Raw genomic sequence first — 23,266 nt, forward strand, 5'->3', positions numbered from 1 at the left:
TGTTTATGCTTAAGTTATTGCTAGTGGTCCTAGTGTCAGAATAGCCTCCTGCGATGCATTTTCCACTCACTGCCATCTCACCCGGCATTGTGGCAGGAAGGTACAGGTCTGAGGTTATGCCATGATATGAACATGCCCTGTGGCACCCAGGGCTAGATTTTGGTATTGGAATAGAAACAAGGTTTGAATATATGAACACGGAGACGAGTCTGTGGAAGTGGAAAAATTCCTCCAATTGATAGCTTACATAAAAAGAAACATGATGGAGTTTTCACAAATTTGACAACAGTTCTAATAATTTACACGACATTAACAGTGACCAGTTGAAAAGCTGAAAGAATCTTTTCTAAACTACCAATAAGATAAACAAGTTTCAGCTGACCGTGCTTAGAAGAAAAATTGAGTAATCTTTCTATTCTCTCTATGGAAAATAATATTACCAAATGGTCATATGAAGTAGTGATCAAAGATTATGCAGTGAAAACACAGAGAAAAAGTATCATAGAGGTGTGTCAAGCAGTTAGCTAATTGAAATACTGTATTTTTTCTGGATTTTGTTATTTGTTAGCTTTTTAAAATTTGTAATGTGTTGTGATTAAGTTCTTTTCTCATTATTTAATAAATATTCAATTTCATATCTACTTCTGAATTAATAGTTTTGAATTCTTTTCCTTAAAGAGGACCCCCTCAAATTGCATAAGCTTCAGGCCTCACAAAACCTGGATTTTCCCCTAACAGTGACATTTATGAAAGTGCTGTCTAGATCTAGTGGTGAAATTTGTAAAACGTTGGTAGGTTTTTATTCTTTAAAAAAAATTTTGGGGGGACTTCCCTGGTGGTCCAGTGGTTAAGACTGCACTCTCCCAATGCAGGGGGCCTGGGTTGGATTCCTGGTCAGGGAACTAGATCCCGCATGCCACAACTCAGAGCCTGCATGCCGCAACTAAAAGATCCCGCACGCGGCAACGAGGATACCGGGTGCCGCATCGAAAGACCTGGCGCAGCCAAATAAATAAATAAATATTTACAAAAGTTTTGCTGTTGTTGTTCTTCTTTTTCTTTGGGGAGTTAAAATGCTCAAATGAGGAGCAAATCCCTGTCCTTCACCTTCTTGGTTCCACCTGTACACTGGCATCTTCATTTAGGCATTAGCATTTAAGCAGAGAGAACGATGCAAGAGATTTAAAGAGACAGAAAATCCTCTTTCACATAGGGCACACAGTGGAAAAAGAAGGCAAGTGTGTTCTCTAAGTATCTATTAATTACATATATACATAAACACAAAATGTATAAGATTTAATTTTGCATCCCTTAGACTAACCCTGAAATACAAAGAAATGAAATTATTCAAATTTCAGTGAAGTCCCCCAATATTTTCCTTGCTAATTAACACATAGAGAGACCATATATATTCACACAGAAATATTCACATAGGAAAAAAAAGATGTAATGAAACACATTAAATTACCTCATTTAATGAAACTACTTGGATGAAATTTCCAAAAATAATCATTCAAACTCAAGATTTTTTTTTCTGGAGATGATGTCCTCTACTACTTGGTTTAATCATTTTCAGGTTAAATGGATGGATGGACAAATGGAAAATAACATAATACTAACTTGAACATCAAAACCTGATTAAACTATATGAAAAACACTTCTACATGTAATGCACATTAAATTCACGTGGATTGGAATGAGGTAAAGGAAATATTTCAATTACGAGGATGGGATTTCATTCTATATTTGAGGCTCTTCTTGTAAGCCTCATTCTGTTTGTTCAGACAAAAGGGCTTTCCCACATCTTTATCAAACCCAAATGTCTAGAAACAGGAATGCAGGCTTTCATAGTTCAGGAGGATTTAAAAAGAAAACTAGGTGATGTCATGAATAGGAACCACACTGGAAGATGAAAAATAAGAGATTAACACCAAAATAGACCTTCTTCCAATGTTTGATCTGGATGCAGATAAAACTGGCCCCCTCTCCTCTCCTTTGGTGCGATTGTGTCACTTGCTGTTGCGGTCCGGGGCTGTATTCCTCCCAGCTCTCTCCCACTTGCCATCCCTTCATAAGTTCCCTGTCCATGATTCTCTTCCATTTCTACTCTCCTGGTCACAATTCTGATTTTGATTCTTACCATTAAACCTTTGATGCATTATCCTAAGTAAGAAAAGAAATTTTTCCTTACCAACTCTCTCAAATACTTCTCTCATATTGTACTCTGGTCTGACAGACCAGAACACACCTGACAAAATCATCACAAAGTGATGTAGAAGAGATGCAGATACTTCATCTCTCCCACCACAGCAATGGAAGCAAAAGCTGCAAGGGGGCCCTCTCCACTGTCATCCAACTGTAAAGAAATATCCAGCACACCAGATTGCTAGGTCAAAATTTCATGACACTAAATTCCATCAGTATGGGAATGTCTAAATCACCTGTGACATAACCACATTTATGCATCATGTAAAATGCTGAAGTGGATCTATGTATGAAAGTGGATAAACCTCCAAGACATATTATTGAGTGAAAAAAGACGTTTCAGAATGATAGCATTTACTACAATGTAACTTTCATGAGGGCAAAGATCTTTGTTTTATTCAGAGTTCAATTGCCAGCACCTAGAACAGTTCCAGTACAGAGTATGCACTTAACATCTGTTGAATATTGAATGAATCAATTTAAGGAGAAATATACAAATATATTCAATTTAAATAATGCTATACATTTTCTATGGATTTATTATATAAAAATATGGATTTATATATTAAATAAATATATAAATCATATCATCTATATTATATATATTATTTATATATTTTGAAGTGTTATTTATATATAAATATACATACATATACATATGTGTGAGTATATATGTATGTAATTAAAGAAAAAGTAAAGTAAACATACATATAATTTTAACTGGGGAGGTGGGGATAGGGAAATTGGTGTGAGTTGTCAAAGGAAGCACTGTTATTTCTAAGGTTTTAATTTTTTAAAAGGAAAATATGTATGAGTATTACTTGTAAAATTAAAAGTTTTATGGCATCATTCTTGCTAAGCCATGTGGATGTGTGGCCACACACAACATAGAATAATCTTACAAAATCCTTCTACAGTCTGCACGTAACAAATGTCGGATCTGTCTTGATAATAAACTCTCCAGATTTCAGCATCAGTTACCAGCAGACCAGCTGACTGTGGCTGGTTCACTGTCCCCTTTCCTTCTCTTCCCTGACCTCTGTAACCCCAGGAATTAACTTCAGTGAAATGACAGCTGTACCTCATGTGGAGTGAGCCCTGAGAGGACAGGAATGTCAGAGCAGCAACATTTCCAAGCAGCACACTTCATTCTCCATGCTCCCTCCCTGTGTCCTGTCCTTCTCCCTTTGGCCTGCTCTCCAGGCTTCTAGAAAACAGGCCTCCATCACTGTGGTACCCCACTCACATGTGTCATTTCCTCAGATTACCTGTGTTTATCTTAGCTAAGTAAAGAGTTGACCAAATGAAATGCACTGAAGTAGAATAATGGGTGTCTCTAGCTTAACCTTTTTAACGTTGTTACTTCATTTGGCCAAATGAAACTGAAACTGAGGCAATTTCAAGCTTAGGGGAGAAGGCTATGTTGGGCAGAACATCCCTAACCCCCACCAGAGGCCTTTACTGTTAGGGATCAGGAAAGGATGCAAAGGAGAGAGTCATGGATGCGGCAGGGCATCTTCCATCTTGACCTTTGGCAGATCGGTGAGGGACAGTGAAGGACATGGACTGAAGAGAGTTCCTCACCCTGGATGCGTTAGACACCATCTATTGCACCATCACTTGCCTGCACTTGCTGAAAAATGGGGTTTTAAACCCCACGGTCAATCTTCTGTCAAACAAAACTATTTCACAAAAATGGTACTTTGAATACCAAAGCAACGAGTCCGCAGTTGATGAAGTTCTATGGGTTCTGTTTGCTAATGGCAAGAATCGATTCTTTCACGCAACATACGGAATTAAAATAGAAGGGGTAATGAGCAATGACGTTATGAAATGAATATGATAACCAATTAAGTTTTTACTTCTGCTTACATTTTTTTTTAAAAAGAGACGATCTATTGTATATCCGAGCTAACATAATCCATTTAACAGTCCTTGATGAGTTCGGAGAGCACAATAGTCTGTCTCCCTGGAGTACACTATCAAAAAGTCATCTTGGGCCTCGGTGAGAAAAATCAACAAAAAAAACCCCCCATTAGGCAGAACATCACTTTTTTATTATCTCATACATACAAAATGCCGTTCTGATCCTGCTTGTGTTTACAGAATAAAGTGGGTCAAAGGAATTCATTGAGATCATAAAGGGCAAGAGAAATGCCAGAGGATAGAAACCCAGTAGCTGCTAGACTTAATGGAATGGAAAAAAATGGAAATTTAACCTATGAGTCAGTAAATCAACCATTTAGATAGTTCTGGACCAGCAAGTATGGCAGGACATTTCTTTAATTTAGTACAGACTAAGAGGACTAGAATAGGATATACTAGAAAAGCCCAAAAGATGAGAGTCAGTGTGTGTGCATGTGTGTAGTGTGTACGTGTGCTGTGTGTTATGTGTGAATGTCTGTTGTGTGCGTGCATGAAAGTACGTGTACACATGTATATTTGTACAGCTGGGATTGATGGAAGTGATTTAGAGTCACTGCGCATTATCTGAGTTAAGTGACGAGCATTGCAGACAATGGTTAAAAAAATTCAATTTCTCTTTCTCATGTCATTATCAGTGGATTGTAAAATATTGAGGTTACATAACTCACTGAGAGTTTTACTGTAACATAGGAAGATGATTAAGCAACATAGGGCTTGAACTATGAAGTTCTATATTATAGTCCTGTTAAAAGAATATGCCAGGCATTACCTTGTGACCACTAATATAAATTTCTACTGAAAGAAAAAGATAGCATGAATACATTCAAAGCCCAGGTGGTGTTCACACCTCAATTAGACCACTGTTTGGTAATGAGGCCTGAAGGGTGAGCCAGTGACTACATGGCACTTCTTGGAAGAACCACTGTCTGAACCCATTAAACCCTTGTGGGTGAAGTCGCTCACATGCTGCAAAATGTCACTCAAACCATCCAAATGTTAAGTGTTGAGCTTCTAGAGAAATCAAACTACTAAACAGAGATCTGTAAACACATCTCAGTGGCACAGCTGGAGAGGGAAACCCTATCATCTAAAAACTCACGGTATCCTTGAGTTGACTTTCATCATGCAGTGAAGATGGGAAAACTACAATGTTAAATGTTATTATCTCTTTGTTATATCTGTCAACTTGGCAAAGGCATATGACAGTATGCACAGAACCGAGTTCGGGAAGTTTCTAAGTCTGGATGCCTTGAGAAGTTCACAAACATCCATAGGCTCTCCTGATTGTAAGGTTGGTGAAGTTAGAGTGGAGGGTATTTCAGTGGAAGAAAGTTGCATATATAATAGTTCTGTTTTGGTTTGTCAGCTTGAGGGAACCAGGCTCAGGGTATTTCTGGGCATCTGAAAAACTTCCAAAGGAATAGGCCACATTATTAATGAAAGTATTGGTTATAAAACATATTTCTGAAAATAACCACATACAAATGGCTGGGGTCTAGGAACACACTCACAACAAGATATGGCCAGGGTGCCATGATAGCTTGCCATGGTCTAAGCCAGTCCTGGGCACTGACAACAGATCTGAAGGATAAGTAGCTGGATATACTAGTACCAGGTGAACTCGACAAGTAGCAAAAGACGGCAAACAGTGTTCTACGAGCACAGCATCCAGTGAGATGTTGACGGGAATTAGAGGCAAAAGTTTGAGGAATACTATGTACTATAGCACCTCTGTCCTCCTAGGTTCAGAAACCTGGAATTCCACCAACCTTGGAGGAAATAGATGAGGGACAAAGTACAGAAAGCTGCAGTGTATGGTGCTAGTATGACATGAGGATAAGCTCCACGTCCTCCCCCCACCCCCTAAAATAAAAACAGCCCTACAGCTGTCCTGTGTGCTAACGAGGCCACAGAGACCTCCCTATTCCTCTCCTGGAGCAGTTCCTTAAAGGCTACCTATGATTCCCTATACCAAGGAAACATCACAACAAAGAAAAGGGCCAGGGGAAGTGTTGTCAGATAAAATATAGGATTTCTCAGTTAAATTTGAATTCAGATCAATAATGAATAACTTTTAGTATAAGTATGTCCCAAATACTGGATGGGACCTACCCATACAGAAAAGAGATGGTTATAGGATTCCCAGGAAATCTCTGTTCACCAAAATGAAGTAGAAAACCAAATGCAAAGAACTTAACAGATTCATGGAAGCACAGCATTAACCAATGTAGCATAATTAGAGGATGAAGAGACAGATCAGCCTGAAATGCAGCGAGACAGGGTGAAGCAGCATTTCTGAGCAAAGCTTTCTGGCTGAGAGAGGTTAAGAGGCAGAGAAACAGGTGACAAAGGGCTTCTCAAACAATGACTGGGGTTCTAGTCAAAAGACAAACTTCACATGTGTACAGTGCAGAAAGTCTTATTGTTTCCATGGTGGCCTTTTCAGTCACACCTACTCCCCACTGAATGTATATACTAATTGCGGTAAATATTAATAACATAATCATAAACATGAAAACCAGCTAAACCTAACTGTAGTAGGAGCAGAGTGGTAAATTCTGGCTTGGGCTGTAGGAGCAACTGATAGAGGTTTTATAAAGATCATGTCTTATGCTCCAAATAAAGTCAGGGTTCATCTATCATGTTTCCAAAAATACATTCCCTACCAAACACACTGACAGAAACCATTTTTATCTTTGTTGGTATAAATCCCAGAAAATCAGTTTTGAAAAAGGAAGTGCTGATGGAATTCTCAAGCTCCAGGGTGAAGGCAAACACTATAGCTCAGTGCAATTATTGTCTCTCATCGCAAGATGAAGTCTGATTATACTATGGCCACAGGGAAGTAACAGAGTTAAAACTGTCACATAAGGATTCTCAGCTCTGACTGACCCAAGCCAAACATAGGAGAAAAAGAAGCTCCTTGATTCAATTCTATTTTTCTTGCTTTAGTGTCTCTGTGTTACCTCCAGAGGGGGCTCTGAGGAGGCCTCTAAACAGTGAAGACATATTTAGGAGCTTACAATTTAGGAAATACAACACCAAATTTATAAATATCTGACTTAGAAATGAGCCATATCTACAAAACCATACAACCACTACCACTGATGCAAGAACAGCCCCCAGGCCAGTGTTCCCATCCCTAGGAGAGCAGATGCTGTTGGAACCAAGCAGGACTCCATCAAGAGATGAGCATATGTGGCCATACCTACTGCTTCGCCACAAGGTGGGGAAAACTGTACCCGAGAGACAATTTTCAGCTCCTTCCCAAGCTTTTCCATGCTGGATCCTTGTCCAAACCTCTACAGGGGGCTGGGGTTTCACTGGGAGTGGAACATTCTAGAAGCCAGCTGATCTTTCTCCCCACCCCCATTCCAACACATCATCCAGGAAGAGTTCATTTCAAAAGGAATTCTCAGAAGCATATCATTTAAAAACCAATAAGAGACTGGATCTGCTACACTTATCGGGCCTGTAGCCTCAAGGATAATCAATCTTACCACGACTATTTTTTTTTTTTTTTTTTTTTTTTTTTTGCGTTACGCGGGCCTCTCACTGTTGTGGCCAATCCCGTTGAGGAGCATAGGCTCCGGACGCGCAGGCTCAGCGGCCATGGCTCACGGGCCCAGCCACTCTGCGGCACCTGGGATCTTCCTGGACCGGGGCACGAACCCGTGTCCCCTGCATCGGCAGGCGGACTCTCAACCACTGCACCACCAGGGAAGCCCTTACCACGACTTTTATCCCTGTCACCTTCGGCCACCCATAAGATGCAAGCCCCTCCGAGCAGCTGTTACATGTGACTCCTGACTTCCCTGCTCTACCTCTGCTCGTCCCCACCCATCCTTCTTGCCACTACTGGCCTCCCAGAGAACGTGTCCTAGGCTGCTCTCTGGACCCCACACTCCACTGTTGATTAAACTCTCTCACACGCTCGACATCTTCGTGAACAACCCCCTTCAGCTCTTCCTAATCACTGAAATCTGACTCTTCCCTCAAGGATACTGCCTGCTCTGGAGCCGTCTCAAGTGGAGGACGTTCATTCTCCTGTAATGTACGTACCAGAAGGGCCAGAGACAGTGCTGAGTGCTGGCCTTCTTCTGGCTCCTCGATACCATTTCAAAATCAGTTTGTTTTTTTTTTCTTTTAAACACCAAAGCCAAATCTTTTCCTCCTTTGAGATCTGTGCCATTTGGTTCTGCTACCCACTCTCTATGATGCTGTAACTTAAGTCTACTTGGTATGTATATATGTATGTATAGATAGATAGATAGATAATCGATCCAACAGTGAACAAACCAGGCAGCTAACCCAAGCTGACTTGGGCTCCTGGCTCACAGTATTCCTTTCCGTCCCATTTCCTGCCAATACCCGGAATGACTTCAACGCCCACAAAGAAACTCCACTTAACAACCCCAGCCTCAAAATTCCTTAAGCTCCAGTGACCTGTGTGACCACCTCCATCTCACTTCCTCACTTCCTACTCTTCAATCTGGCACAGTGAGCTTTCTGCTCTCGCAATCTTTGAAACTGCTTTGGCAAAGGTCACTGATTACTTCCCAACCCACCCAGTGGACTCTCTGCAGTTCTCTTCTTACTGGACCACTTTCTAACATCCAACACAACCACATCCACCACATCCACCTCCTTGGAACTCAGTCTGTAGTCTGGCTTCTGAGGTCTCCCGCTCTCCCGACTGTCTTGCCTTTCAAGTTCTCCCTTGCTGGTTCTTCTGCCTCAGCCTACACCATCCATATTGGGGCTCCTAAGTGTTCTGCTTTTCGTCCTTTGCTACCCGTCTCATTGGACGACGCTGTCCACTTTCACGGCTACAACTCCATGACAGATCCGTATCTCTAATTAACCCCTCCCCTTGAGCACTAAAGCTGTGTATGTGCTGGCTTAGACACTTCCACCTCATACTCATTCTGAACATATCCATAATTTGACAAATAAACTCTCCCTCCAAACCTGCTTCTCTTCATGTATTCACTGCCTTGGTAAATGGCACCATATCTGCTCAGAAACCTGGAAGAAATCCTAGACTTTTCGTCTCAACCTCATTCTGATCAGTCACAAGTCAGTTCTCCTTATGTACTGCAAACACTTTTCTCATCCTTTCAGTCCCTACTGTGTCTGGTTTGATTCTGGCGCTTTTAATTTCCTACCTCGATGGCTACTAGAACATCCTATCCACGTTCCCTCCAGTTTCCAGTTTACTCAGCACAGCGCTATTGATGATCTTTCTTTAACAGAAATCTGGCCACATTACTCTCATATCAAAAAGCTGTAATGGCTCCCCACTGCCAACAAAACAAAGTTCTAAATTCGGAAGCACGTCTTTTAAGCTTCTCATGAGCTGGTCCGTCTTCAGCTTTATTTCTTGCTAAATACCATTCCATCCACACAAATCCTAAAATCCACCCAAATTAAATGCTTGCAATGTCACAAACACACCGTGTGTTCCACACCTCTATGCATTTACTTGAGAAGTTTCCTAGTCCTCAGTGCTCTGACCTTTCTTCCCTCCTCTACTCATTCTGCCAGATGTAAATGTGATTACTCTGTGAAGATTTTGTTCAAGGCCCACCTCTTCCGTACCTGTTTCCTAAACCTGCCCAGGAAGAGTTGACTTTCCTCTTCCATGTCCCATGGCACCATATATGCATATTTATCATAAGTCCTCTTCTAGACTGTAAACCCTCTAACAGGCACTGCGTCTCATTCACCTTCTAATCTTCAGCACCTAGCACTGCCTGATTCATTGCTTAAATTCAAAGAACATGTATTTAATGAATGAATTAGGAGCCACTGCTCCTGCAGCTAAGGATAGTCCTTCATGCTTTCCACAAGCTCTGTAATAGAATGTCTCATACTCTACACATCATCTCGAAGAGCACAGCACTACACACATTCTAGAGAGTAAATAAATATATAATTGATTAAAGAATAATGTTTTATTGCCAAAGTCTGGGCAAGACTGCATGTGTGTGCACGTGTGCTTGTGTGTGTGAGAGAGGGAGTGGTAGAAAGACAGACAAAGAGAGAGAGAAGACCTCTATTCCCCTACTGGCAGAGTGATAGGGCTGTGTTCTTGGCGTCCCAAGCAGGATACATTTTGTCATAAAAACAGTGCTAAAAATAGTGATTAGATTATATAATTCCTTTATTTTTCAGCTTTTCAATCATTTTTCTACCCTATTTATTCTGACTCCCTGTACATCTTGTTAAAAACAAGACAACAGGCACCAAATGGAGTCACTTATGCTAAACCCCACATCACCAAATGGAGACTTAATTACAGTTCTGGCTCCTCCAGAAATGTAGTCTTAAACCAGTCAATCAAGAATCGCCTGGTGGGCACTAGACAGACAATCTGCCTGACAGACCCTTGACATGCCCCAAAGGAAGGCGACGCTGCCATAACCAAGCTGCCTTTTGCCAGTATAACTTCCTTGTTCCCACTCCCTTCTGCCTGCAAAAGTCTTTCATTTTGTACAGCCCCTCAGAGCTCCTTGCTGCCTACTAGATTGGATGCTGCTTGATTCACGAATGGTTGAATAAAGACAGTAAGATCTTTAAAGTGTACTCAGTCGAATTTTTTTTAAACAATCTCCAAAACCCCAGCTAAACAAATATTCCTGCCAACTCTACATATTTTTTTCTTGCTTTCCTGTTTTCAAGTCTTTGCTCATATTAATCTTTAAACCTGGAATGTTATATAATGTTCTTCCCTCCATCTTTGAATGTCCAAACTCTATCAATCCTTTGAGGCCTAACTTCCATGTTGCTTGCTCTATAATGTCTTTCCTGATCTACTGATTAAAACTCTTCCCTTCTCTTTTGAATTCCTGTAGTAGCATGTCTTGTAGCTCCTGCTTACAGCACTTGTTACTTTATTCTCTGCTCTTCGGGTACTAAACCAGGCCCCAATATTTAAATTAAGCTCCCAGAGCCAGAGAGCATTTCTCAGTTCACCTCAGTCCCCGGTCAACACGTACCCTGGGCCCCTCCATGTGTATATGGAGGATTCAACAAATTCTCCCTCAGTGAGTAAGAGAAAAGAGTCTGGAGCCTCCAGGCTGTGGCTTTGGCTTTCAGGTCACTTTTTTTTTTTAATAAATAAATTTTTTTAAAAAAAGTTTTCTACCCTCTGTAATACAGCAAAATAAGATAGATGGGGATAGTAATGGGTGCTGAATGAATGCCAACGACGTCACCTGTGAGGAGTGGGTTCCGTTAGCATCTCAAACTGTTAAAGGAAGTCATGAGCCATGAGGGACTTCTGGAATATTGACTGGTTCCGGTAACTATTTGGAACGTGCAGCCAGAGAACTAAAACAGAAAAACAAAAAACAAAAAACAAAAAAAAACCCACAACAAGACAGCAACAACAAAAACCCCAAACTATAATACTCCTTCTATTTTAAAGAGAACAATATGAATGACTCTTTGCAAACTGTGGGATTGAACAATCCCTGTCATTATTTCAGTAAAACTGAAACAGACATTTAACCTCCAAAACAACAAAAAGCCCTGAAGCCCCTAACCTCCCTCTGTCTTGGCAGGCACCTCATGCAACGACGGGGGGGTGGGGTTCTCTGGGGAACCACAAGTTAGGTTTCATTTTCTTTTCACACAAGAAATTTGGAAGAAGTCATTTTCAGCCTAAAGTGGGGGGGGGTGAATAGAAGAAGGGGGAGGGTTACTGAAGAGGAAACAGTTCTACAAGTCTCAGAGTGGAAGATGGTCAAATTTACTTGCTTTCTGCATTAAGACAGGGATGGTTAATAGGATCTGACAACACCTACATAAGGCAGTAGTGCTTTCCATCCAAACAACATGCTTATTAACTTTTTGCATTTGGTATAGTTTACACAAGCCTCTTGTATATAAAATAGTGCATGAATATAAGCCTAATCACCTACTAAGATGTTAAACACTGCAACAAACTATCCCATTACCTGTTGCTTTGCAGCACTGATTCACCCGCAGCAATTTTCATTTTAACTGTAGTTTTGCCAAAATAAAATCAATCCCCCATCAATCCCTCCTCCAAATGGTTAGATTATTATCAGCTCATTTGTGAGCCTATTCCTACTTAAAGTTATCACTAGAACTATATCCAATAACAGTGAAAACAACTCAAAAACCCTTTCAGTTACAAGGCTTTTCTCCAAAACTCTTTTACCTCGACTTTGCAAACAATTTCCATTATTTTTTCAGTGATTTTCTATTCAAGTGAACTGAGTTCATCCTCCAAACAAAACTACAGTCTGTCTCAATAGCAATATAAGGGACAAAAAGAGTTACTGAAAAAGTTAACTATAATCATGAGTTAGGAGAGAGATTATGAGATACAATGGGGAAGAATAATTATGAGAAGGGAGATGGTGTGGGCAAGAAAAAATAGAAATAGAAAAGGTCTGGCATACAGCAAGGGGCTGCGCAGTGATATCAGAGGCCATTTCTGCACAGGCACAATGGTGTGTGTCTTTGGAAAAGGCCAGTAAAGACAGTTCCTTCCATCATGAGCATGCGGTTCTAACACAGGAACTGATTGTGACGTTTCATTTCGGCAGAGACGCCAATGCTGTATTCTCTACAGCCAATGATGCCAATTGTCGGTGGGCCATAGGAGGCACCATTTCTCACCTCTGTGAAGAGCCTCACCAGCCACCCAGAGACCTGGGGAGCAATCCTCACCCTTACCCGCCAAGGCCAATTAGTCACCAAGCCTTGCTCACACTACCTCCTGGAGTGTTTCTGATCTCCCACCTCTCTCTCATCATCTCCACCCTCTGGCTGGGACTACTGGACTGCAACAGCCTCCTAAAGGATCATCCTGCCCTGCATCCCCTGCCAATCTGTTCTACGCATGTCACTCAACCTGTCTTCCCAGCCTCCCACTCCCCGGATCCCACCACACCTGCCTCTTCCACTTCATAAAATGCTCCTTTCCACCACAAAGGCCTTGGGAGCTATCGAAGTGATTCCTTCTGCTTGCAATGTTCCTTCCAGCCACACCCCTACTCTCATGGCCCTTTTGGATCTTCCTGGTCTTAACCTGAGGTACAGCCTCCCTGGTATGTGCTCCCCAGTCATACAGAGGTGTACTTTTGCAATTAATTGTTCAAGGCTCTCTTCCCTGTTAGTCTGTAAATGCTCTGAGGTCAGGGACTGTGCTGGTCTGTGCACATCCTCATCTATAATATGGGGGTAAAACAAGAACTTATAGAACAAGGATTAGATGAGTTCATTCAGGTAGCAAACTTTGAATAGTACCTGGTACACATAACGACTATGTAAAGCTCTAGCCATATGATAATAATCGGCACAGTACCTAGAACAAAGTGTACACTCAATAAATATATATTGAATGAATAAAGGAATGAAAAATATGATGGTTGAACTAATGAATTCACCAAACCAGAGGACCTCTTTTCTTCCAACCAGCTGTTACCCATAAGAGAGTATAGAAATACTGTATGGAAAACGATCACAGACAAGAATGATTGCTTTTCCCTGTCTAGAGCCAACAAGATCAATGGTAAAAATAGCATTTTTGTTTCCTGGGATTTTGAATTTATTCTATTGTGTTGCTAAAGAAATATTCACAGCAAGGAGATTTGGAATCAAGAGATAAAGGAATATACCATCACAAAATACACTTGCAGCCTTCTCAGTCTTGTCTTTATTAACTAAACAGTGTCCTTCTTAATGCACACCATACTCTTTAATTATTCCCAAGCTAGAGCCTTTAGAAAACCACACGTCAGGTTGTCCGTCCCAACAAATGTTTACACGGAAAATTTCAACCTATGTTGCCAAAAGGGAAGCTCTTCACCCCTTTGTTCTAGTACATTCCATACTTCAGATTCCTCAGTGTCTTCAGGAGAAAGGCATTCGTCACATAACTATACATCATGCTCTGCTGGTCTAATAGAAAGAGTAACATACACAAACCAACCTGGGCTTCTAGCATGGTTCTGTGGTTGCTCTTGTGGCAGTACTGACACACTTATCAAAGGCTACACGTGGGGAAGGTGACTCAGTGTTAGTCTGACCCTGTCAATCCTATTATCTGACAAAATTGTGTGTATTTATTGTCCTTTAAGGCAGACTGTGGTCTTATTTTAAAATAATTTTGCTGCAGATAGCTCATTTAGATTTAGAAATAAACACTGATTCATCACGTTAGTGATGATCATTCTTTCCCTCCTCTATTGGAGGAACGTTTCTGTTCCTTTCTCTAGAGTTAACTTTTCTGCTGTTGTCCTGGACCCTCTATTTCAGCCTCTGTGACAATCCACACTCTGTGTTTTCAGTTCAGTCATCAACTTTAGAAACTGGCATTTAATAAACTTGATAGTTATAAAAAATTAATTCTAACAAATAAATTGTGAGAGCCTTTGTCCTTGCACATTTAAAACTAAAGGATGTCACATTGCATTCCATTATGGAGAATAAATATTTTCTTTAGGATGGATATACTTTACTTGGGGTTTTGTGTTATTGCTGCTGCAGCTGCTTCTACTACAACTTCAAAACTTTAAGAAATGTTAGTAATATTAAAAATGATAAGATTTACGATGATGAATATAATAATAAAATTATAATCATTTACATGTTTGTTTACTTTTTATATGGATATATAATTTGACAGCCTATGTTTTCTATTTACAGTTATATAGTTTATGTATATAAATAAATATAACTGACCTGTTTTTCCATGGAGCAAACTGGATCTGTACTGAGAAGTGTTGGAGTCCGGGGCCTGAGTGGGAGCTGAGGGTGGCAACATCCCTGGACCTTCCGGGTTCCCAGGTGGGAAGGGAGAGCTCTGGGAGTGTCTCAGTTCACTTCTGTTCACGCTGGAGAAGTGGAGAGCATCCTGAGCTTTCTTCTTTTCCTTCTTTAACATATTTACCAAAATATCTAAAACTTGACTTAAGGATTTAGTGGACTCATGCTAGATTATAATGATCAAAACACTCATTTTCAAATGAGATTAATATTCCCAATAATATTTGCTATTTGTCATGCAGTAAAGATGGACTAAAGAAAGAGTTCACCAACCTGAGGTCCTTGATACAGTGATGGATCATTTTAGGAGGCTGCCGGGCTTTCAATACAGCACCATTACCATTATATGAAAAATTAGCAAACCCAAAGGTCTTTAAAATCTTCTGAGTTTAAACTAATTTGGACATAAAACTTTTATGAAAGGGTTTATAAAAAGGAAAATGAACACCAGGTAGTAGTAGACAGTGGAGCTATGTCTCCACCTGTGAGTAAATAGGACTTTAATGCAGGAAGCTGCTCTGGAGGCAGCAGGATGTGGGGGGAGGGAGGACGCCAGAGCCCCCCCAGCTGGCAGGTCAACCGAGTCAGTTCTGGTGGCCAGAGCACCCCCATGTCCAACACATGCTTCTTTAGTGTATATTTGAATGGTGCTTCAAGTCACTTTCTTAAAAAGTCTCTAATGTTTGGTCCCACTAATTTCACCGAAAAGAGGTGAATTATTGGTAAAGATATATCATTTTAAAATGTCAATTTTGTGGGCCATTTAGATCTATTAGGGGCACTGATGCTGAGTGATAAAATCACTCCTTTCTACCCTACTTCACTGCTCTTTCAGGTTCAAGATGTCAAGAACTCTAAGGGGTTCTGCCATCATGAAGAGAAAAGACGATACTCCCTCTTGAGAATCTCAGAACTCTACCTGCATGTGCAGCGAGATGAATTCAAGGCTTTCACTGGCCCTAGAGATGAATTCATTAAAACAGGAGTCTGAGGAAACACGAGGTGGCGTGGGAGGGAAGACTGCTACGTAGAAAGGAGTGGAGGGGGGGCATCCAGGTACACTCGTTCTTGCACAGGTAACATGGAATGCACTTGACTTCCATCCTCTGCCTCAGCTTTGACCTCAACTTTTTGGTGATTTCTGGAAGTACTATCAGTTTTTCTCTCACATGCCCTGAAATGGCCTCCATTCTTTGCCTCAAAAAGCTTGTATTTACCAAAGGTGTTCACAACTTCTGTGGTGTCTAGGCATTGGCTCTGTCGAGCTTCCCTACTCCGCTGTGTGGGGATGATTAGCAAGACCATCATACACTTTCACTGTTTCATGCACGTCCATGGCAACATCCTTTCCTTCACTCAGTCAACTATACTCATTGGAGCTTATACCGTGTGCCATGCAGTACAGTATTCTAGGCACAGAGATAGAAAGATGAAAAGGCAGACTGGTTTCTTGCTCTCATGAAGCAGATGTCCTACTGGAGAAAGACAGATCTCTCTTTCTCTCTCTGTCTCTCTCTTCCTCTGTCTCTGTCTCTCTCTCCCTCCCTCCCTCCCTCCCCCCTCCTCTCTTGCTCTCTCTCTCTCTCTCTCTCTCTCTCTCTCTCTCTGGCACACACACACACACACACACACACACACACACACACACACACACACGACATTAGAGGGTAAAAGTGCCAGAATGCTTATTTTTAAAAAGTCAAGAGTGACTGAGTGGCTGCTCTCCACTGGGTGCTCAAGAAAGGTTCAAGCCTTAAGAAAGGCTTTTAAAAAAGTGACATTTAAGGGCATCCCTGGTGGCGCAGTGGTTGAGAGTCCGCCTGCCAATGCAGGGGACATGGGTTCGTGCCCCGGTCCGGGAAGATCCCACATGCCGCGGAGCGGCTGGGCCCGTGAGCCACGGCCGCTGAGCCTGCGCGTCCAGAGCCTCTGCTCCGCAATGGGAGAGGCCACAACAGTGAGAAGCCTGTATACCGCAGAAAAAAAAAAAAAAAGTGACATTTAAGCTGAGATCTGAATGACAACAAGAACCAGACAGAGGGAGGGCACCTAAGCAGAGGAAGTGGCAAGTGCCGAAACCCTAAGGAGAAATGAGCTGGGCGGTGGTTCCCAAGCAGAGGCTATTTCACCACCCACGGGACACTTGGCCACATCTAGAGATATTTGGGTTGTCTTTCTGGAGTGGGGGGTAGGTGCTGCTACTCGTGTCCAGAGGGTAGAAGCCAGAGATGCTGCTCAGCATCCTCCACTGCCCAGGACAGCCCCAGTGGCAGCAGTGCTGAGGCCGAGAAACCGGGTGTTAGAATGACAGAAAGGCCATTGTGACCGCAGCCTAACACGTACAGGGTGGGGGAGGAAGACACGAAGCCAGGGGCTGGGCAGGGGCAAGACCACGTGTGGCCACCTAATCCGGAGGAGGGAGTGTGAATGTTGCTCTAAGTATAATTGGCAGTCCTTTGACAGTCTTCATCTGATTTACATTCATAGAGACCGCAGTAGAGATGCAGCTTCTCTGCTGTCTCCCTTCCTCTCACCTTTCCTTTGTCTTGGCCCCCTTCCCACTCCTGTTTCACTTGGGCCTTCACTCATGCCAAGTGCAGTGCTGGGGACTCAGTGTCACCTTGTTATGTGTTTTGTGAAGGGATGTCTGAACTTTATTCAGACTTATGATGTCACTGAAATGACACCATTTTCCCTCCTTTCCCAAGAACATTCCATGCTGCTCACTGTCATTTTGTTTGCAGTACTATCTTTCCTTGAGCTCAAGTATTATCACTTTTTCTCCTTTTCTAAGCCATATCTTTCTCACTCCTCCTATCACTGTCCTGGCCTTCTTGGTTCCACCAAAAAGGATATGAACATATTCTCCAACCTGACTGTGAGATACTATGAAATTGCAGGAGCCTTTCTTGGTCATTAGCCCTTGATAAATGTAAGCTTTGGGACGAGTACATCTTAGATGCTCTTTTTCCTTCTTCTGAGCCTGCCCATTGTCTATGGGGTCCTATCTTCCAGGACATAACACTCTACAGCACTCAGAGCACTTGCCATAAGGCAGCTTACCGACTTTGCTTGGCACTGTGACGCTGGCGAGAACCAGCTTCACCAGGTGGTTACAGAGATTACGGATGAGGAGCTAGGACGTCAACCTGGGTGTGAACTTTAAGTTTAGTGCTCTTTTCACCATACCTCCCACACACCCTCACTGCAAATATGAGTCTCAGAAGGCGGGGACCCTGCTGGAGTTGTTCACAGTCAGTAAAGAATCCAGTGCAGCCCCACATGGACAGCGGTACCTGGATTTACCAGCGAAGAATGATGTATGTCCCTCTCTCACTCCCTTTTCAAAAATAAACATATATGAACAAGCCTAGACTGTTCCCTCTCTGTCATATCTCATTTCATTCCTCCCATACACACAGACCTTCATAAGCCAAGAAGAGGATTAAGGAGTTGGTAGGAGTATTTAGGGGAGATGATCCTAAACTAGGATCAAGGCCAGGAAAAGAAGCAGAGCTCAGACTGGGGCTGGGGCCAGGACTGAGGTCTAGGCTGGGATCATCTCTGGAGATGGATAGGGTAGGAGAGAGGAAAAGGAATGCAAGGGTGACAACACTGTGGGCAGTGCTCAGAGACAAGGGCTTGTGTGGGAGTGTAACGCACAGTCGAATCTACTGTTACTGGCCAGATAATAAAGCAGCTCAAACTCACTTGAATCAGACATACAGGGTCTGCTAATACTCAACTAAAATTAGAGACTGAAGTTAATCAGGCAGAGTGCCTACCTCATATTTGGTTCGGTTTTACCTCTTTATTACTGGATTTTCCTTCATGTAGGCTATTTTTAGGAATTTTGCACAATAGCTAAAGCTAAAATGCCTTTTAGTAATTTTTAAGAAAGGAACAAAAATATTTGCTCATAAAGAACTGACTAAAATTATTGCTTGTGCACGTGTAAAGCCTGCAAATGTAATGAAAATGTCAAAACTCTTGCAAGAAGCTTGAAAGATAAAATAAGAAACAATAGTGAAGAAATGCTGGGGAGACCTGAGGTCTAACCACCCAATAGGGGCTTTTTAGCAGTAATCACCTGGTCTGTAAGAGAGGCAGCTCCCGTGGGCTGCTAACCATTTTCAGCACCCAATATGTGCTGTCTCTTAGAGCCATAAGACTTCTACCCCCAACACTCATCTACACATTTGTAAGTGGAACTCAAAGCAATAGATCTGGCTTTTAAATAAAAAGTTACATTTAAATCAATCTCTGCTCTTCATAAGCTAAATACCATTTGTCACTTCTCAGCCATCATTTGAGTTTCACCCACACAGCAGCCACAAATTCTGGGCCATGGTGAGGCTGTGGTCAGCTCAGTGTCTGGTCAGCTAGCTAAAGATAACCAGCTAACTTTACTGGCTCAGGACTAAAACAGAAAGAGCACTGCAGAGTAGTAAAAAAATATACTAAAAGAAATTTAATGTTGAGACATGGTGTAAGAAAGCCCATGCTTTTCAATAAACTGAAATATCTCCCATAATAGTAACTATATCTGGCTAAAAACAAAGTAATTTTTTTTCTTTTATAGCAACTCTGGTTTTTACTAGTTGCTACCACGTGTTTGCCGAAGGGCTATTTTACTTCTAAATGGAAAGAAGCAATGTGAGCTGGAATCTGGGTGGGGAGCTGGGGTGTGTGGTTAGGGGAAGACAGCTAAGTGTTCCCCGCTTCAAGCCAGTAGAAGAAGACTTTCTAATCACTTCAGAAAGGATACTGATTTCATTGTCCCTCTGCTGTAGAATATCTCGTAGCTTTTTATATTCTTCCTCTTTTAATGGTTCTTGACTGTTTTGATCTTTGATTTCAGAGGTGGCTATGCTTGTTCCATGTATCTTCTTGTCATTCAATAGTTTCTGAAAGATGAAACAAGAGCTTAGCATCCATACCTCAACTCCAAATGTCTGTTTCTTTGATTCTTTTCACCTTTACCAATGCCTTGCACAAATCAGGCATGTGTGTCCTCCTCTGACTCTTTGACTTGCAATGCAGTTGCCTTTGCTTGAATATGTCTTTCTCCTCCTCCTGCCTGTCTTCTTTCTGTTCTCCTTCCTCATTCCCCTCCCCCTTATCTTATCTCTGCTTCCCTAAACCAGGGAATTCCTGCTCAAACATTATCTCCTCTTGAACTCTTTCCCTTTTTCCATAACCCCATACCACTAATTCACACTTTTTAAAAAACCACTTATCAGCCTTCCCTGGTGGCGCAGTGGTTGAGAGTCCACCTGCCGATGCAGGGGACACGGGTTCGTGCCCCGGTCCGGGAATATCCCACATGCCGCGAAGTGGATGGGCCCATGAGCCATGGCCACTGAGCTTGCGTGTCCGGAGCCTGTGCTCCGCAATGGGAGAGGCCACAGCAGTGAGAGGTCCGCGTACCACAGAAAAAAAAAAAAACAAAAAAAACACTTACCATGTATTCTAATTATTCTTTACATATTTGTCTTCTCCATGACTTATTTATTTAACTTTGCCTTCCCTAAGCCTGGTCCAGAGCAGACTCACAACAAACGTCTATTATCTTAATGAAGTATGCCAAATTACAAGTCAAGCAGAAGTAGAGATTAACGATATTGCCACTATGTCATCATGAAAGGAAAACCTAAGGCTGAAGCTGCTGCAGAAAAATGAAGGACACAATTCTTTTGATATAGCTTCAAAATAAGTAGGTTTTGAACATGGAATTATTCTGTGTGGAAGGTAGAGATTCCTGGCAAAAGCTTTAGAAGCCCATGGTCTGAGCTTACTCATTGGGAAGTAAGATACAACCTCTGAAGAAATTCAGTGATCCTCTCAGCATTGATTCAAAGATCATACTGTTCTAGACATGGGAAGCTAGGTCCTAAACATTTCAAGAGTTGGTCAACTAGGAAAGCTTTATTACAGTTTGAACACGGCAGACAATGGCTTCTACTAGTGGAAATGTTTAAATTTACCTTTAAATAATGGAAACAGTGATGAATTTTACGCATATCAGCGCCAACCTCTAGTTTACTCTCTGGATGCTGGTCTTCCAAAAAGGATGTTATTCGCTTTTCCAGACTAAAAAATACATAATGTATGAGAATTAACTATGACCTCAAAACTTTAGAAATTCTAATGGCATTACTTCATTGGTTAACATTTGAAGTACACGATATTGTTCTCACTTCCTTATGAAAATATGGTTATCTGATTTGACTATAAACATTAAGGGGGAAGAAACAAATTGACAAAGTGAAATCTGGAAATGATGCAATTATTTGACTAATTTCCAATGACTTTTCACATGCAGCTTTCAATACAAGAATCATTTGATTTCTACAAAATATGCATTCTAGCCAAGTTGACTTTCTATGCCCCTGTGCCTAGCTGCAACATTGCTACAGAGAGTAATGAAAAAGTTTTTTTTTTTTAATTAGTTTCATTAAAAATTCGTGCTACTCACACTATTTACAATAGCCAGGTCATCAAGCAACCTAAATGCCCATTGACAGATGAATGGATAAAGAAGATGTGGTACATATATACAATGGAATATTACTCAGCCATAAAAAGGAACGAAACTGGGTTATTTGTAGAGATGTGGATGGACTCAGAGACTGTCATACTGAGTGAAGTAAGTCAGAAAGAGAAAAACAAATATTGTATATTAATGCATATATGTGGAACCTAGAAAAATGGTACAGATGAACCAGTCTGCAGGGCAGAAATAGAGACACAGATGTAGAGAACAAACGTATGAACACCAAGGGGGGAAAGAGGCAGGGGGTGTGTGATGAATTGGGAGATTGGGATTGACATATATACACTAATATGTATAAAATAGATAACTAATAAGAACTTGCTGTATAAAAAAATAAATAAAATTCAAAAAAAATCATGCTACTCAGCCTGAGCTGGGACCTCAGTGATGCTCCAAACCCTTTAAATCATTCCTGGTTGACATACAGTGTTCACAGTGGCTCTTCCAAATCCTTCCACAGCCCCAAGCCCGCCACTACTCTTTCACTCTCCATCAGTAATGCAGCTTCTCACTAGACTGAGAAAGTCAAAGCTGTTCAAGGGGGCTCCTTTGGCTTCCTTTTCCTTCACCTCGCAGGGTCTCTGTCTTACCACTCAGGCCCTCTTCCTTCTTTTAAATATTTTGGATACTATCCTTCCTCCTTCTCATGGCCAAGCTCTCCCGTAGGCTCTCTTTAGGCTCTATCAGGGTTACCTGATTAATTCCCTCCTTATCACCTCTCCATGCTGACTCTTTTCCCTCTGCTTACAATGATTTTCATGTTTTTCCTATTTTAAAACAAAGAAAAATAGAAAACAAACACCTGCCTTTGGAGGGAACATCCACTCCTTCATGAAGTCCTGGTTTAGTTTGTGGCATCATGTGTGCTTATACTGTCTACATGGCATTCTACGGTCTGCACAGCACCTTGGCTCCTCTATTAGTTTATAAGCACAATGGGGCAATTCTTTTTTTTTGATGTTTTATTAAAGTACAGTTGATGTACAATATTGTATGTTACAGGTGTACAATATAGCGATTCACAATTTTTAAAGGTTATGCTCCATTTATAGTTATTATAAAATATTGGCTATATTCCCTGTGTTGTACAATATATCCTTGTAGCTTATTTTATACAGAATAGTTTGTACCTCTTAATCCCCTAGCCCTATGTTTCCCATCCCCCCTTCCCTTTCCCCACTGGTAACCACTAGTTAGTTCTCTGTATCTGTGAATCTGCTCCTTTTTTGTTATATTCACTGGTTGGTTGTATTTTTTAGATTTCACATATAAGTGGTATCATAAAGTATTTGTCTTTTTGTGAGTACATATATATGTGCTAATATGTTTATTCAGGCTATTTTTATCAAGTTATCTAGGAGGAAAGATATTTTAAATAATTTAGATTAAATAATATATATTTCTTTTCCAATAACCCTAAAGAATGGAGAAAAGGTAAAAAAATCTAATTCCCCAAAACTTTGTTATCACTTGTGTGCTTGTTTCGAAGGAGGTGAGGCATTTTGATGGCTGGGTATTCAGTTTTTTTTTTTTTAAATTTTTTAACATCTTTATTGGAGTATAATTGCTTTACAATGTTGTGTTAGTTTCTGCTGTATAACAAAGTGAATCAGCTATATGCATACATTATCCCCATATCCCTCCCTCTTGTGTCTCCTTCCCACCCTCCCTATCCCACCCCTCTAGGTGGTCACAAAGCACTGAGCTAATCTCTCTGTGCTATGCAGCTGCTTCCCATTAGCTATCTATTTTACATTTGGTAGTGTATATATG

General features: G+C 41.2%; 1 protein-coding gene across 3 annotated transcripts in view; it reads right to left on the bottom strand.

Moving 5' to 3' along the window:
* Positions 1-23,266, bottom strand: part of KIF6 (kinesin family member 6) — a 400,730-nt gene that overhangs the window by 181,740 nt on the left and 195,724 nt on the right. For all 3 annotated transcript variants that reach the window (XM_067006146.1, XM_067006147.1, XM_067006148.1), the window contains exons 11-13: positions 20,925-21,030; positions 19,706-19,844; positions 14,854-15,069 (exon numbers count right to left, since the gene is read on the bottom strand). In XM_067006146.1, the coding sequence (XP_066862247.1) occupies positions 14,854-15,069; positions 19,706-19,844; positions 20,925-21,030 (461 nt within the window). The remainder of the gene's footprint in view (positions 1-14,853; positions 15,070-19,705; positions 19,845-20,924; positions 21,031-23,266) is intronic.

Source organism: Kogia breviceps, chromosome 10, assembly GCF_026419965.1.
Source record: "Kogia breviceps isolate mKogBre1 chromosome 10, mKogBre1 haplotype 1, whole genome shotgun sequence".
NCBI classification, from domain to species: domain Eukaryota; kingdom Metazoa; phylum Chordata; class Mammalia; order Artiodactyla; family Physeteridae; genus Kogia; species Kogia breviceps.